Genomic DNA, 16,025 nt, shown 5'->3' on the forward strand with positions numbered 1-16,025 from the left:
GAATTTTTTTTAATTAAATAGATGTGCTTTAGAGTTGTAAGAGTTTGTTTAATCTTGTGAAAGGTGTGTATCCACTTAGTCCCGTATGGACATAACGAGGAAAGAGAAAGTTTTTAACACTATATAAATATGAATCTTTCTTAATTTTATAAACTCATTTTAAAGTTGTGAGCACCCCTTTAAATTCAAAACGGATAATTTCTACACAATTTTAAGCTCAAAACATATAATATCTACATAATTAGGTACAAATCGATATCCCATTTAAAAATTAATTTTCAATTTAAAATCTTTATTTACGACAAGATATATCGTACGAATATTAGACGTCTAAACGTTAATCATGCTTATATTTTCTTTAAACTCATCCAATGGGTTCTAAATCCGAAGACTAAACACATTTAACCCATGAACAGGATCAATGGGCCCATTAACCAAACAAATCATATGAATATAAAGACAACCAAATCTTGGACTCAATCCTAGGCTAATCAATCATACTAAATGAAAAAACTTAATCCCATCTTGCGCCGAAATTTAAGTGGGTCAAACGTTCTTCTTTTAAACTCGTCCAATGGTACCAAATACCACACGCTTTGTAACAGAGGGGCTAAGGACATTGAACCCATATTGAATAAGGTCAATGGGCCCATGAAATGAAAATTTCAGCTCACATTTTTCGTGACACGGCTTGGTAAGTAGGGGGCAATTGACCCAAAAGCACCACAATCGAGGAGCCGAATCACTACCAAAAGTGTAAATGGTGTGTGCGTGTAGGGTGTCAAGTTAGCATGATTTTTTGTGTGTGGTGTGGGTCAAGAAAACACACTCCAATTGAGTTTGGTGTTACTTGCCGTCGTTCCTTTTCCCATTCATGCTCTTTCAATTCTTGTGAGAAACATATGCCCAAATGGGTTGTTTCCTTGTGTGTGGTTCTTATGATCCTCTGACGTTTTCATGACATTTTTTCTTCTGTAGGTTTGTGTAAATTTGAATGTTTATTAGGATTGTAATTTAGTTCGGTTTGGTTAGATTTTCGTACGCCTTGAATGTAACCCATCTTTATTGTTTTAACACCTGAGTTAAGTTCTTGGGTTGGTTGGATTGAATGGGTTATAGAAGTTTAGATTTGGTTGAAAATATTAAAATATAATAATAAAGAAAATGGATTTATTTTTTTAGAAAATAAAATAGTGTATGATATAATTAAATTTAATATAGTTTTTAAATTACTTGAAAATATGTAAATTGAATATTGTTATATATGATAATATAAATTACAGATATTATAAATATTAAATCATGTCAAATTAAGCTTGAGTTATTCAAATTCTTTATTCAATTCTAACTTGAGCTAAGTTCAGGTTGAGAAAATTCAATCTGAATATTAAAAATATTTGTTCAAATTCTTCTAGAATTGGATTTCACTTAGGTTTACTCAATCTACCCAACTTGTATCCTTATGAAGCAAATGAGAAAAGGGTTTGATTAGTTTTACAAACAATAATTTTTTTAAATGGTACAAAATTATTAAAATTTTAACTATTTTAGTTTCATGAATATATTAAGTAAAAATAAAATAAAATTGGTGTTTGATTCATTATGAATAATTTGAAAGAAAATAAAATATAATTAAAATTAGTAAAATTTTATATATTTTTAAATTATTAAATCTATATATACATTATAAAAGAGGAAAAAATTGAAATAAATTTAAATATATATATATAAATAATTTATTAACTTTATATATATTTTTTATTTTCTTTTACCTTTCTTTTCCTTCTTATTTGCTAATCATTTTCTTTTTGGTAGCATTTTCACTTTGGGGGTGTTTGGTACACGGGAATAAGGAGTGGGAATAGACATCTCATTCCTTTTCTTCCTTATTCCTATGTTTGGATAAATGTTAAGAAGGCGGAAATAAAATAAAAAATTATTCCGGCAGAAATCAAATCCAACTTATGAGTCGGATTTGCATTCATTAAAAGTAGGTGGTGTTCTAATTCATTAAACATATTTGATAATATAAAATAACCTAAATTACTATTTTACCCTCTTATCTTGTTCTTCAAACCCGATGTTTATCTTCTTTGTAAAGGTAGAGATTCATTCATCATCCACTTCTTATCTTCTTTGCAAAGCTAGAGACCCACTCATCATCCAATTCTCTGCAACAAGTGATTCTTCCAAATTGAATCAATTAAACCTTCCATTTCTAATTTATAGGGTTTTGGATGTTCATTTTGATTGTTGAATCTAGGATTCGTCATTGTTTGTTGCAACTAGGTTCTGAAAACTCTCTTCTACATCTTCGATCAGGTTTACCTTATTTTCTCTTTCTTCTTCTACTTCTTTATATGTGTTTCTTCTTCTCTATAAATCGATTAATTTTTTTTTTTATTAATTTATGTTTGAAATCTTTGATGTTTCTTTATCTTGTATTAATGGAAACTGAAGAGAAAAATTGAAATGGTTGGAAAAAGATTTTTCGATTTCACGTGTTTACAATATTGAAAATTTTTAATGGTTAGAAAAAAAAATAAAAAGAAAAAAAACAAACAAAAACAAAACTTTTGGTTTTTTTTCCCCTTTGTTTATTATTATCGGCGTCTTCCTTATATTGAGAACTAGAATGAAGTTTGTGTTTTTTTATTTCCTTTTTTGCAAATAAGAAATAAGTATTTGGTAGCTTTGACAATTTATATGTTCTTATATTTTTTTTTTCTTTTTTTTTTCTTAGTAAAATATAATTCTATAGCTTTTTTTGCATGACAAATTATTTAAAATTTTGATAAAAAAAACGAATATTTAAAATTTTTTAAGGTTATGGATTTTATCGGATATGATAGTTGTTGAAAATTAGAATAAATTTGAATTCTTTTATTTCCTCTTTTGAAAATAGGAAAAACATTTGATAGCTTTGAGAATTTAAATATTCTAATAAATAATTTTTTTTTTGAAAAACATAATTTTATAACTACTTAAGCATGACAAATTATTCAAATTTTTAATAAAAATAATAATTGAATATTTGTGCATTAGGGTTATACGATTTTTTATGGTTAATTTTTTATTTATTGAGTATATATATATTTTTTAGTCTTATTATTTAATAACAAAAAACCTCTCAAATTTTATTTTTTTAAAATAAAAGTAAAAATAAAAAAATATTTTAAATTATATGTAAGGATATTATTGTAAATTTATTTCTTTTTCATTTCCATTCCTATTATTATCAAACATTGGAATGGAAACAAATAATCATTCCAATATTGCATTCCTAAGTTCATCCAAATGCTAGAAATTGATTCATCAAATTCATTTCATTCCACTAAGAAAAAGGAAAGGAAACAAAATATTATTTCCATTCCCTATTCCGACATACCAAACACCCCTTAAAGTGTTATTTCCGATATTTTCTATTTAAAATATTTTTAATATAATCCCTTATAAAACATTTCTCTAAAAAATATTATTAGTGTTTTTGTTAATTTTTAGAAATTTTTTCTAAATTTTATGAAATAAATTTTTTTATTTATAAAAAAAAATACTTTTAAGATTAAAAATACTTCTTTGAATCACCGTCAAAACTTGAAGAAGTTACTAACCATCGAAATTATTTTATCATATATGTATATTAGATATCCCTAAAAAATTTCCTAATTTTTTTCCCAGAATTCTTGACAAAATTCTACAGTGGAAAATGTGACAAGTGTGAAAATGTGAATTCCATGGCTAAAACACCCAAATGATTATGTTTTAATTTCTTTTCATAACCCCTCTCATGTGTCCTTAATCGCGGCCTCCATTCTCTCTCGTTCTCCGATTCAAACCACAAACCCACAAAATTTCCCAGGAGTTTCCCATGGCAAACACAAATCCTGACCACACTGATTCTCCTTTAGGTATGTTTTCTTCAACCCCTTTCCATATTTTTCATGATTTTCACGGAGAAGAATTCCATTTTCACCATATAATTTAACTATTTGATAATATTTACTAATTGTCGATTCTTTCGGGATATTTTGAAATCTGTGTAAGAGAAAATTGGAATTGTCGATGGGTCAACGCCCTTTTGGGTGAATCTCGCTTACTGCTAAAGATTATTGCTTGGGCCTGTGAATCATTGTGAGAAGAAAGAAAATTTTCATATTGTTGGTGGGTCAGTCAAATCCCTTTTTGGGGTGGATTGGTGAAGACTGTGTTAGGGTTTTTTGAGGTATTCAGAAAGTGTATCATTGGGTATTAATCACTGAAAAAAAAAATGTGATTTTGTTGATGGGTTTTATGCAAAATAATCTCAGTTATTGGCAAAGATTGTCTTTTGGGTTCTGTAGGGTATTCAGAAAATGGACCAGTTGAGTTTTAATCTCTGAAAATAGTTTAATTTTGTTGATGGGGTTTATCTAAAATTGGTCTTTTGATTCCTAAAAGAAGTGGTCATCCAAATCACTAACTAGTGATTTCCCTGTCCTGATGGTTATGAAATTCTAATGAATTATGACTCTCCTTTATGTTAATTCATGACACTTTCCCAAGTTTGAAGCAATCCATTTGGTTGCCAAGAAAAGGAAGGATAAAAGGAAAGATGAAGTTAAAAATCTGTGCAATAGTAGATTTTCAGGTGTTTGGAACCTAAGAAACAAAGAACTTACTCAGATGCACCTATTATGACTGAAATTTTCTTCCATATTTTCCTCATTCCATGACTTAACTCTTGAAATCCTTGAGTCGGTTGTTAAACTAAGCATACGGAATGGGAGATATAACTCAATTATGGAGACCTTGAATCAGGAGTTGATTTTGGCTACATGAATCTTTGACGAAACAAATCATATCCCAAAAATTTTATGTTCCCCATGAGCACATTGTTCTTTAATGAATGTTTGACAATGAAACAGTAGAATCTTGCTGATGTTTTCTTGTTCAATTTTGGAAGAAAAAGGCGTAAAAGAACCAAATTTAATCGAAAGAGCTAAGGAAGAGATCAAGGCAGTAATTAGTTCACCTCGCCATGACAAGGAAACGCATGGCACGAGTGATGACATTGATGAGGACACTCCAATAGATGAAGTGAAAGGCCCGAGCGTGTTTGAACGAGTGAAGGAAGAGGTCGAGGCAATAGTTGAAGCAATTCATCCTAAGAAAGAATCTAGAAAGCACAAATCATCCTCAGAGTAAGAAAGTGGATTTGAGAAAACCCTCCATTCTTGGGATTCAATAGAAGAAGCTAATCCTGAACTTTGGATGGTGTTTAACTGCTTTGATATGTATGTTTTCCTTGCTCTGCAAATCTAACTACTGGGATCTAATGGAACATATTGTAGATTGATAAAATTGAACCTTCCTTCCTTTCATGTGCCAAAACTTCTGTGAGGGAGGAATTTATATTCGATGATTCTGCATGTTCTTTGTAACAGGCTTATAATCCACTGAACAGGTTATTTGGCTTTAATGTTTGTAAGAAAGTGTTTGATTTTGGTCTAAATTCTCAACTATGATGTCAAAGTAATTGGCTGTGAATCTTAGGTTATGTGCTAAGATGTATTGTGGGAAAGCTAAGATCTCTAGAATTTTTTTGCTTGAATGTGTTATAAACTGAGAAGAACGTGGTTATATACTTGGCTGCAAGTGTGAATTTTAGCTCTTGAGGTGGTCTTTCATCAAACTCTGTTAGCAAGGGGGTGTTGATCTTCAGATACCAAAAAAACAGTAAAAGAGTCTTTGGAATTTGCCACATGTATACTTTTGTGGTAAAAACATTGTGATATTCATGGGCCATGGCCAGTACTAGGCAAAAGAGTCAATGGGGAAGAACAGGGCTCAATGAATTCTTCTGTGCATCTCTGTGTGCAGAGTGAGGAGAGTACTGCCCAGTGAATAATCAAATCAGTGTCACACTCAAAACATCAATGAGAAATTCCCAAACCACAGCAGTGACCATCTCAGTCTAAGAAAGAACACTTAGTGCTTATAATTGGTTATCATTTGCTTCCATTTCACATCTGCTGATGATGTTTTATTAACCTTGTAATCACATCTCTCAGCTCACAAACTCCGCCATTTAGAATGAGATATTCCCTTTATGCACATTCCAAATTAACCATTAGTACATTACACCACTGCCTACTACCTACACTCACCAGCTAGAGAGAGAAGGTGGAGAGAGAGAGAGAGAGTATGATGCAATCAAGATTTCCATTTTCAAGGCTTGCTTCCCAGGTTTACCTTCACAGGTCACACCAGAAAAAAGAACAATATATAATAGGTTTTTAGCTTATACATTTCACAGATTTTCATGCTTACTTGTTTGGTTTCCATCAAATAAATGGTGTTAGTATGTGGGTGGAATCTATTACTCCTGATGGTAAGAGATGCTTCACTTAAGAGATGTAAAAGGAATATCCATGATCAAGTACAAATCCTGATCTTTAATTTTCATTTGGGTGATGATCCAAACGAATGGCTCAGATTGGATGAAGTACACCAACCTCTGTGTTCCCCACCTAACAGATAAAGTTGACTCCAAGTATGTTATTTATTATCTTATTTAACTAACTCCATTAATCTTCTTGCAGTGCAGACATTGATGCTTTTTCCTGTTTAAATAAATGTGTCTCTGCCACTGGATTTTTTCTTCCTTTTATAGGAATCAAACTATCAGAAAAAAAGGCTCTGCAGTCTAGGCAGCTAGAGATTTCTCCCAAATTCCAGAGATATATAGGGTGTATAGCAGGTTTCTCAGACCCCAAAAAAGGAGCTGTTATACTGGGCTCATGGACCACCTCAAATAGTAATATTTTAGACTGATTTGAGAGAGAGAGAGGGTAGAGAGTGGGGGTGGCTTGTGTTGAAAGGTAAGAAATCAAGGTAAGGAGGGAGGAGGACAGAGAAAATAGATTAACCGTAAGGTTTTTTCAAGTGAGTTGTCAAATGGGAAGGAAACTGGAATCCCTTGTCTGTGAAGCAAAATCTCTCTAGCTAGTAATGCAAGATCAGAGAAACTAAGAGAAACCCAAGAAATTTTAGAGGTTGTGCCTTGCTTTTTGGGAAATGGGAATGTGTTTTGGTAGCTCTCTCCTGGCTCTTCTTATACCCAGTAATCATGCATGATGGCCTCTAAAGTGTGAATGATTCAATCCTCTCTCTCTCTCTCTCTCTCTCTCTCTCTCTCTCTCTCTCGCTCGCTCGCTCTCTCAGCAATCATAATCACCATCATCATTTGAACCTCTGAAGAAACCATGAAGAGGAGGTCACTTTGTTGTTTTGTAATGATAGTTCTTCATATGGTGAATTTGGTTTCTGCAACAAGCAGGGCTTTGGCACCAGGTATCTCTTTTTTCTAACACCAACATTAGAAGTTCCCTTGTTTTTTCTTTGATCCCATGATATGCTCAAGCACCCAAGTAAATGTTTTCCCCTGTCATTTCAACTAAATCTCCATTCTTTTCACTTCTGCAACACACCCACATTGGAGTTTTTTACTCTCCCTTGATGCTTTCAATTTCTGTCCAAGATCTTCAAACTTTTTTTTATTTGATCATATGATATGTCGAAGGACCCAAGTAAATGTTTTCCTCCCTCATTTCAACTAAATCTCCATTCTTTTCACTTCTGCAACACCTCACATTGGAGTTTTTACTCTCACTTGATGCTTCCAATTTCTGTCCAAAAGCTTCCTTTTTGAACTTTAGCTTTACCTTCTTAAAACTTTTTGCTGCAACCCATTTGCTGGGTCATCACTCTCCAGAGTTTCAGACCCTTTTTTGCCTTGAAATTGCTTCTCCTACTCAGCTTATCATTATAGTCTCTCAGTGAAAAGCCTCTTCTTAACTCCTTCCAGGTTTTCCAGCTGTTCTGCTTCCAACTTTTAGCCACCCTTTTTCCTGAAAAGCTTTTTACCCCCCTGCTGATTTTTTTTTTCTTTCCAGCTTTTCAATGTCTCTGTACTAACCCTTCACTTGTTTTGACAGCCACAGGCCCAAGTCCCCAGCCCTTCCAATTTACCCTGAGTAGCTCAAAACAGGTCTCTCTCTCTCTCTCTCTCTCTCTCTCTCTCTCTCTCTCTCTCTATATATATATATATATATATATATATATATATATGTATGTATATATATTTCTCTCTGTTGATATATTATGCTTCTTCAGGGTGTCAAAGGCATGGAAGGAGAGGGAGAGATGAGTGCAGAAGCGTACTACAAGGGGCAGAGCAAAATAGGGTCAAGGCCACCAAGCTGTGAGAACAAGTGCTATGGATGCACCCCATGTGAAGCCATTCAAGTGCCCACAACCACCAACCATCTGGGTGTCCAGTATGCCAACTATGAGCCTGAGGGCTGGAAATGCAAGTGTGGACCCTCCTTCTACAGCCCATGACCATCCTCTTGCTCTCTGTACAAACACTCATATTCAATATTCATCTCCAATGATTATGATATTAGGGCAGAGTTAAATATATGGTTTTGATGAACGAATATGTCTTTTGGGTGCCTATTGTGAAGAATTGGATCACTTTTCATCATGCAAAATCTTGAACCTCATGAATGAATCCACTTCTTATTTCTAATTAGTAGTCCACCTGATGTACATTATCCATCTAATTTCAACCATAGAAGACCTTAGAATTGGTTTATTTTTTTCTTGGACTATGTTCGGTTTCGAAAAGTATTAAGAAAAGAAAAAAAATCTTATTAAGGAAAGAAAAAAAATATGAAGAAAAATGGTTTTCTCGTTTACTTTCACCCTTGAAAATATATATAAAAAAAAAAAAATCAAATATAATTAAAATTTATCAAAAAAAATTTATATATTTTTAAATTATTTAATTTTTATATAATAGAATGAAATAAATAAAATGAATTAGAAAAAATATAAAAAAAATAATTTATTAAATTTAAACTATTTTTCATTTTCTTTCAATGTTTCTTTTCCAAGCCTTAGTGAATTAAGTCTTGTTTGATAGACAAGAAGCTTGTTTATCCATTTGTGAATAAAATAAATTGTTTGGATATTAATTAAACTCTTAAAATTAATTAAAATTTTTAAATATTATTAATTAAATTTTATATATAGTAAAATACAATTATCTAATTAAAATTATTAAATACTCAATTCAATATCGATTTTCAACTATCATAGTAGTTGTACAAGATTTTTGTGCTTTTCAATCCACATGGCTAAAAATGTTTTGTCTTGAGATACATATGGTTGGCCCATTTTTAACATTATTTTTGCCCATTTAACATATAGTGGATCAAATTGCAGCCCAATCAGTCATGGGTTGGGCTCTAATACGTGGGCTTCTTCTGAATGGACCAGTCCTTGACTCTTACGAAATGACCAAATTGCCCTTCTTCTTTCACCATAAAGGCTACCAACTCCAATTCATCTTTTTCTGAAATCAACCGCGATCGAAGCTGAGAGTCGCATTTGGATCAATGGCGAACTTCTCTACTCACGGAGTAAGTACTTGGAATTCTTTAGATTCTGTTTGGTTTCTGAGAAAATTTAGGAGGAAGAAAAAGAAGATGAATTCGGAGTCGTGCGTTTCAAAATCTCGTTTCTTTTTCATTTCCTTCGTTTTTCTCAGCAACCATACGTGGGAGATGCGGAAATTATTGTGAACGTGTTTTTAATTTTCGAATTTGATCAGTGAGACTGATGTGGTTTATTTAATTTAAATATTCTGTCTGATTACTGGAATTCCTGCAATTGCATTATTTCTCCGATTGGAGAAAATGCAGAAAAGAAATGAAGCGAATTCAGGGTTGTAAGATTCAAATCTCGCTTTCTCTTCCAGTCCTCCTTCTTTCGTTTTCTCATCTACCAAACGGAGGAAATGGGAGCATTTATTATAAATGTGTCTTTATGCTTTGATCTTCATCTGTGAAAGCTCTAGTATTGTTTCACTTGGATATTTCAATCTGATCTCTGCAATACCTGCCATTCATGTATGTTTTTTTTTTTTTTTCATTGGAGCCATTTCATTGGAGCCATTCATGTATGCTTGAGTCTTCAAGGTAGACCTGGTTGTGGAGAAAATTCAGGAGACAGAAAGGAAATTGAAACCGAAATCATGATTTTTTTTGTTTTTTTTCACAGCAACCAGCAGGAGTAAAAAACGAAATTTTACTATAAATGTGTTGGCATTTAGATTTGATCAAGTGAAATTTCAGCATTGTTGCGATTTGGATGTGTGATTTAGAATGTATTATATGTTTGCAATTTGGACCAGATCTGGTCTGAATGATGGTTGGGAAGCTTCTTCAATTTTTTTCTTCTTTACTCAATACTCTTTCCGATTGTGGGGAGAGCGTAGGAAAACAAAGTCAATCACAGATTCATACTCGATTACTTCATTGTACCATTGTTATCATTGAATTCACTATTCTATAACTCTCCTTTTTCCTTATATAGATTGTTACAGATTTCAAAAACTGAACATTCATAAAGGCCATTTATTTTCAGTGTAATGACATTTTATTTGGAGAACATTTGTGGATGATAAATTTATGTGCAGTTCATACTTTCTTTGGAAACTCTTGCACTAATTTTATGTATTCTACCTACCCAAAGGTATATATGTTATTTCCGGCACCAAGAAAGAAATTGGATCCAAGTTTCAGTTTAGATTTGCAAATTTTTTTCTTTCAATCTTTTTTATTTTGTTTGGACATGCATTCATCATGTTAATTGTTTTCTTCTAATCAATTCAGATTTTGTTTTGTTTTGTTTTCTTTTATAGGCTTGCCCCTCTATAAAAAACATTCTTCTTCTGGATTCTGAAGGGAAGCGTGTGGCAGTCAAATATTACTCCGATGATTGGCCAACAAATGCTGCAAAATTAGCTTTTGAAAAGTCCGTCTTCACTAAAACTCAAAAGACAAATGCTCGGACTGAGGGTATAATTATAAAGTTGAATTCTAAATCAATAGTTTCTCTTGTTGTTTTTGTTCAGGATTTTAGAATAATTTGTTAGTTCTTGGCATTCTTAAAATGTTTTGTGTCAGCCTTGTTGGATGTGTTGCTACTCAGTAATTAGATTTACAATTGAAGGCTCTGTCTCTTGATTACCATTGCTATTATTATTATTATTATTATTATTTTTGAAACTTTTACCTTTCCTTAATGTTACTGAAGAAATTATATTAATGTGTATATACATTCCCCATATTGCAAGGATGGTATGACATTACTATTTTTGGAAGCACCTGGTGGGATGAATTGTAGTGTTACTCATGTACAGCAATATCTATGATCATAAACCCATGCTTCTAAATTTGTTATATTTATATGTTTTTTTTCCTCTCTCCCCTACTCTTTCAAACACACTCAAAGGTAAAGCACCATAAACATTTAGAGCTTGTTTGATAGTGATTTTAGAAAGCGTTTCTAGTCTTTCTAACATTTGAAAACAACTCTTTTGATAAAAAATTTCAAGTGCTAGAAAGGTTAGAAGCACTTCCTAGAATCACTACCAAACAGACTCTTAATTGAATGACTTATCTTTATTAAATGGGATTTCTTGAACAAGGGCAAAGGTCCACAGTACCAATAACCCACATTATAATAATTGTTTAATAAAGTTTATTCTTTCTTGGTTAGTACTAAAAAGTGTTTCCAAATTTTCCTCATTTGATTAATCTGGTTCCTTCTTTTTTTTTTTGTAAGCCCCATCTACATGGTTTCTTCTCAAGTTTGAAGTTTATCAACATCTATTGGAGATTTATGCTGTTATGCCCTAGAGTGTTGATTCCTATTCAACAATTTTTTTTTAATGTAAATGTCAAAATATTTCCATTTGTTTTTAATTCAAGTTCTTTACTTCCTACATTTATATTATGCATTTTGCAGTTGGTCAAATGAGTTCTATTTGATGTTGCAATTGTTTTCTTTATGTTTAATTAATATAATTTTAAATTTCTGGCTGTAAGCCAAATAAGAAAATCTATCTTCAACAAGTGAAAAAAAAAAAATCTCCTGTATTCTTAATTACTGCACCAATTATGAAGCAGAACGAGTAGGAAACACTGACACCAAATAGTCACTTCGGACATAGTGTCTATCTACAATTTGTATGTTGGTCCCTGGCTTTCAGCTTGCTGAATTTGCTAGTTTAATGCTTGTTTTTCCTATCATTTATATCCTAAAGACTTCCAGGCATCAAAGAATATAAACCTATCATGCTATATATTGATTTACACTTTGTGTACCAATTCCACATTGATATTTGGTTAATATTTTTCTCACTCCCGTGTGCAATTATACTACTCCTTAAGAGCTTAAAAGGAATTTTCTGTTCTTGAATTTAATGGACACCTGTCATGCACCCAATGTTAAATATCTAGTTTTCTGTACTATTCAATCTCTTTTAGAGATGAAAGAGTAAAGATATGGCTTGCTCAAATTGCCTAGATTAGACTTGTTTATCATATTGTTGATATCTGCAGCGGAGATAGCAATGTTTGAGAACAACGTAGTTATCTACAAGTTTATCCAGGATCTGCACTTCTTTGTGACTGGAGGTGATGATGAAAACGAACTCATCTTAGCCACAGTTCTTCAGGGCTTCTCCGATGCAGTTGCCCTTCTCCTCAGGTATTGTAATCATAACTCTAGCCTTCATTTCTTGATTTCATCTCTGATGATCTGTAATTGATGCTTCTTTGCCACCTAAAACATCATACCCATTTTGTTAGGAACAACATTGACAAGAGGGAGGCACTTGAGAACTTGGATCTCATTCTCCTATGCCTTGATGAGATTGTTGATGGAGGGTATGCAATATGCTTCTCATGTTCTCTCGTCCTTTAAAATATTTCAAAATGCCCTTGTTTACACATGAACTTAATTTAGGATCTTCTCATAGCAAGTGCGCATGTTATTATATGAAGCTGGCATGTAAATATCCATAACGTTTACAACAAAGTGAAATTGTACACTCCATCTATGTACAATCTGCTCTCATATTATACTAAGATGTTTGGATGGATGAATGGCAGGATGAAAATAGGCTCAGCCACAGATAAATGCAATCTTTGAGAAATCAATTTGAACATAAATTGTAAAACAGAATGGTTTTATTTTCATGTAGCATCCAAATTGCATGAGTTTATGCTCCTATTTCAAAATTTTATAAATTTTTCATTTCAAATTTTGAATCATAATTTTGGTTTCAACCTGGTAGATGAAAATTGATGCAGGTACACTTTAAAAAGGATGTTCATTCTGCAATAAGAACTGTTGTTAACCATCATTGCCTACAACATATACTGCAAGTGGAACCCACTGCATGGTCCATTGAGTTTTACCGGTAAATAATGTTATTCTTTGTTTGGCAGGATGATCCTTGAAACTGATGCCAGTGTTATTGAGGGAAAAGTAGCAGCTCATAGCATTGATGCTGGAGCTCCATTATCTGAGCAGGTGACATGACTTTCATCTTTCTGTCCTTTCTTCCCTCCCTAAAATATAATGCTATGTTTGAAAGTATTAAGGAGAGGAAAAACATAAATAGCAAAGAAAATTATTTTCTCCTGTTTGGTTTTACCATGAAAGATATCTTTAATTAGAAACTTATGTTTTTTCAAATTATTTAATCTTTATATAGAAAAGATAAAACAAAACAAATGAGTTTGCATTAACATATAAAAATAATTTATTAACTTTAAATTTAGTTTTAATTTTTCTTCATTTTTTCTTTTTATGTACTTTTCGGTTGTGTTTGGTTCCCAAAAAGTTTGAGGGAAAATGTGAGAGAAAGAAAATAGAAAAGAAAAGTAGAAAGAAAGAAAAAATGAAGGAAAATAAAAAATAGATTTAATGTCAATAAATTATTCTTATTTTCTATTTCAAACTTATTTCACTTATTTAACTCTTTTGTATAAAGATTAAATAATTTAAAAATATATAAGTTTCTTGCTAATTTTAGTTATGTATAACTTTTTTTTCGTTTTTCCCATGGTAAAATCAAATACGAAAAATTAATTTTCCTTAACATTTTTTTTTCTTTTCTTAGTACTTTCTGAAAATTGAACTCTAAAAATGTGTTTGTTTTTTTAGCTTTTTATTGAATAGAAAAAGTAACATGTTAGTTTTTCCTTACTTTTTTTTTAATATTTAATAGAAATAAAATACTACAAAAACAAACAACATAATACTTAATAATATTAAGCATTAAAGTTCTATTTAGAATTAAGTGAAAAAACAAACACCACCTACCCTTCCTCTCTATTTTCTTTCTCTCAAATTTTTCTAGGAACCAAACATAGCATAAGTAAACATCCACAATAGAACTACCAAATTCCAACTTGAAAATTGCAATTGGAAAACACACAAGAATATAGTAATTATGATCACTAGAGAAGTTAAGTGAGTCCAACCCCACTAATTCACCTCTCTTGTGCACCTACATTGGCAACGACGATGATCGACTTCCCTTATTTTACGACTCAATCCGACCCTAATGTTATCATCTCTCTTCTGCAGACTCTAACCCAAGCATTGGCAACAGCACGTGAACATTTGACAAGATCCCTTCTCAAATGATACGCACTGCAAATGAGTTGGCTTCCCTTTCTTTTGTGATTAAATTTTTCCTCAGTGGAACACCCGTTCATTTCCCTTTGGTTATATTTTGCTTGACCCTACTGGAAAACGAGGTTCATGCTGTCAGGCCCCCTTTATGGCCTTCCTCCTCTTTACCAATTAATTGATTGATCATTGGATTTGAAGAGTTTGTGATTCACTGAATATAGCTTATGTTATGATTCGGTGAATAATATTCAATGCTAGATACAGATCTTCAAAAGGCCAACTTATCTTTTCTGGGATTGGATGGCAGTGAGGAAAGCAGGGCTGGTATGCGCGCAGATAGAGTGGCAACTAGATGATCCCATGGTCATCAGTCCTTGACAAAGTGTTTGTGGGAATCAATCGAAGTGCTCTTGCGCTATTGCTAGTCTTCCATTCACCATGGCAGGCTGCCAAAGAGAAAAAAAATAATGCCTTATCCATGGTTTCCAGGTATACTCTGAGATCCCATCTCATACATCACTCTCTTTGACGACATGTCAAATATAATAATAATAATAATAATAATTAAAATCAAACTATTTTTAAAAACAATTTTTTGTTATTAAAATTAGAAAACTATTTTTTTGATACTGGAAAATATGTTTGGTTTTTTTTTTTCCCTTTATGTAGAAAATAGTTTTTTGAAAAGGACTGGTATCTTCTGATAACATATTTTTATTGTTTTTTTAAATGTTTTCACTTATTTTCTAAGTTGTTTTAAAGAATAAAGTATGGAAAATTAGTTTTAAAATGTTTTTGAAAAACAATTTTTAAAAATAGTCAGATTTCCTATCATTTTTTAGAATATTTTATCAAAAAGCATGTCAAAATATCTTAAATTTATTATAAAAAAGACAACCTATTTTGATAATAATTTTTTCTTTAAAAATAAAAAATAAAAAATAAAATAAAAAAAGAGGTGTTTTTAGTACAAATTCTCGATCACGCCTCAACATGAATAGAGACAATTGGCTTATGGTGAACACTCAGCCAAGCTGGTTGTTTACGAAGAGGGGCCCCCATCGACCCCTCGTTTCATCGTCCAATCTTAAGATTTTGGTCCCAAATTTCATTATTTTGTTGGGGTCATAGACTCGTAGTCATAAGGAGTGGATGGGTGAAGTCGGTGAAACCTAAATGGGCCGCCACAGGCGTGTGTTTGGCGTGCGTCTGATTGATCAACGTTCTAAACTCCACAATGAATGTCCTGTATCGGTTGAAAATTATTATTAGAAGCGTTTTTCTCTAATTTTAGAATGTAAATCAGTTTTTTTAATTAAGAAAACCAGTTTTCTTTTAGAATTTATTCTATTAAAAATTGTTTTAAAATATATTAGTAAATGGGTTAGAAATTATATCTCTAGTTTGTGGGAATATAATGTTGTCTTTTTATTTATTTTTAATGTTTTTAAATATTTTTTTCAAAATATTCTATTAAAAAAAAC

General features: G+C 31.9%; 2 protein-coding genes across 3 annotated transcripts; both read left to right on the forward strand.

Annotated features, from left to right (window-relative positions):
* Window positions 1-3,659: 3,659 nt before the first annotated feature.
* Window positions 3,660-8,572, forward strand: LOC100254971 (EPIDERMAL PATTERNING FACTOR-like protein 3). Of its 2 annotated transcripts, none has more exons than XM_010656186.3 (3): window positions 3,660-3,908; window positions 7,977-8,029; window positions 8,155-8,572. In XM_010656186.3, the coding sequence occupies exons 1-3, from the start codon at window positions 3,869-3,871 to the stop codon at window positions 8,380-8,382; spliced, it is 321 nt and encodes a 106-aa protein (XP_010654488.1). In that variant the 5' UTR covers window positions 3,660-3,868; the 3' UTR covers window positions 8,383-8,572. The 2 variants fall into 2 exon arrangements, with proteins under 2 accessions (XP_010654488.1, XP_010654487.1); XM_010656185.3 differs by lacking the exon at window positions 3,660-3,908 and adding an exon at window positions 4,943-7,332.
* Window positions 8,573-9,379: 807 nt separating this feature from the next.
* LOC100260064 (coatomer subunit zeta-1) lies at window positions 9,380-14,798 on the forward strand. Its single transcript, XM_002277139.4, has 6 exons — window positions 9,380-9,467; window positions 10,751-10,907; window positions 12,456-12,603; window positions 12,705-12,782; window positions 13,347-13,431; window positions 14,494-14,798. The coding sequence occupies exons 1-6, from the start codon at window positions 9,444-9,446 to the stop codon at window positions 14,551-14,553; spliced, it is 552 nt and encodes a 183-aa protein (XP_002277175.1). The 5' UTR covers window positions 9,380-9,443; the 3' UTR covers window positions 14,554-14,798.
* Window positions 14,799-16,025: the final 1,227 nt, after the last annotated feature.

Source organism: Vitis vinifera, chromosome 9, assembly GCF_030704535.1.
Source record: "Vitis vinifera cultivar Pinot Noir 40024 chromosome 9, ASM3070453v1".
NCBI lineage: Eukaryota > Viridiplantae > Streptophyta > Magnoliopsida > Vitales > Vitaceae > Vitis > Vitis vinifera.

Excerpts from the sequence above, each read along its gene's own strand:
- LOC100260064 (XM_002277139.4), top strand. The coding sequence starts at position 9,444 with ATGGCGAACTTCTCTACTCACGGA. Across the intron at positions 9,468-10,750 it reads CGAACTTCTCTACTCACGGA|GCTTGCCCCTCTATAAAAAA; the intron begins GTAAGTACTTGG and ends TTTCTTTTATAG. Across the intron at positions 13,432-14,493 it reads GAGCTCCATTATCTGAGCAG|ACTCTAACCCAAGCATTGGC; the intron begins GTGACATGACTT and ends TCTCTTCTGCAG.
- LOC100254971 (XM_010656185.3), top strand. The coding sequence starts at position 7,245 with ATGAAGAGGAGGTCACTTTGTTGTTTTGTAATGATAGTTCTTCATATG. Across the intron at positions 7,333-7,976 it reads AAGCAGGGCTTTGGCACCAG|CCACAGGCCCAAGTCCCCAG; the intron begins GTATCTCTTTTT and ends TTGTTTTGACAG. Across the intron at positions 8,030-8,154 it reads CCCTGAGTAGCTCAAAACAG|GGTGTCAAAGGCATGGAAGG; the intron begins GTCTCTCTCTCT and ends ATGCTTCTTCAG.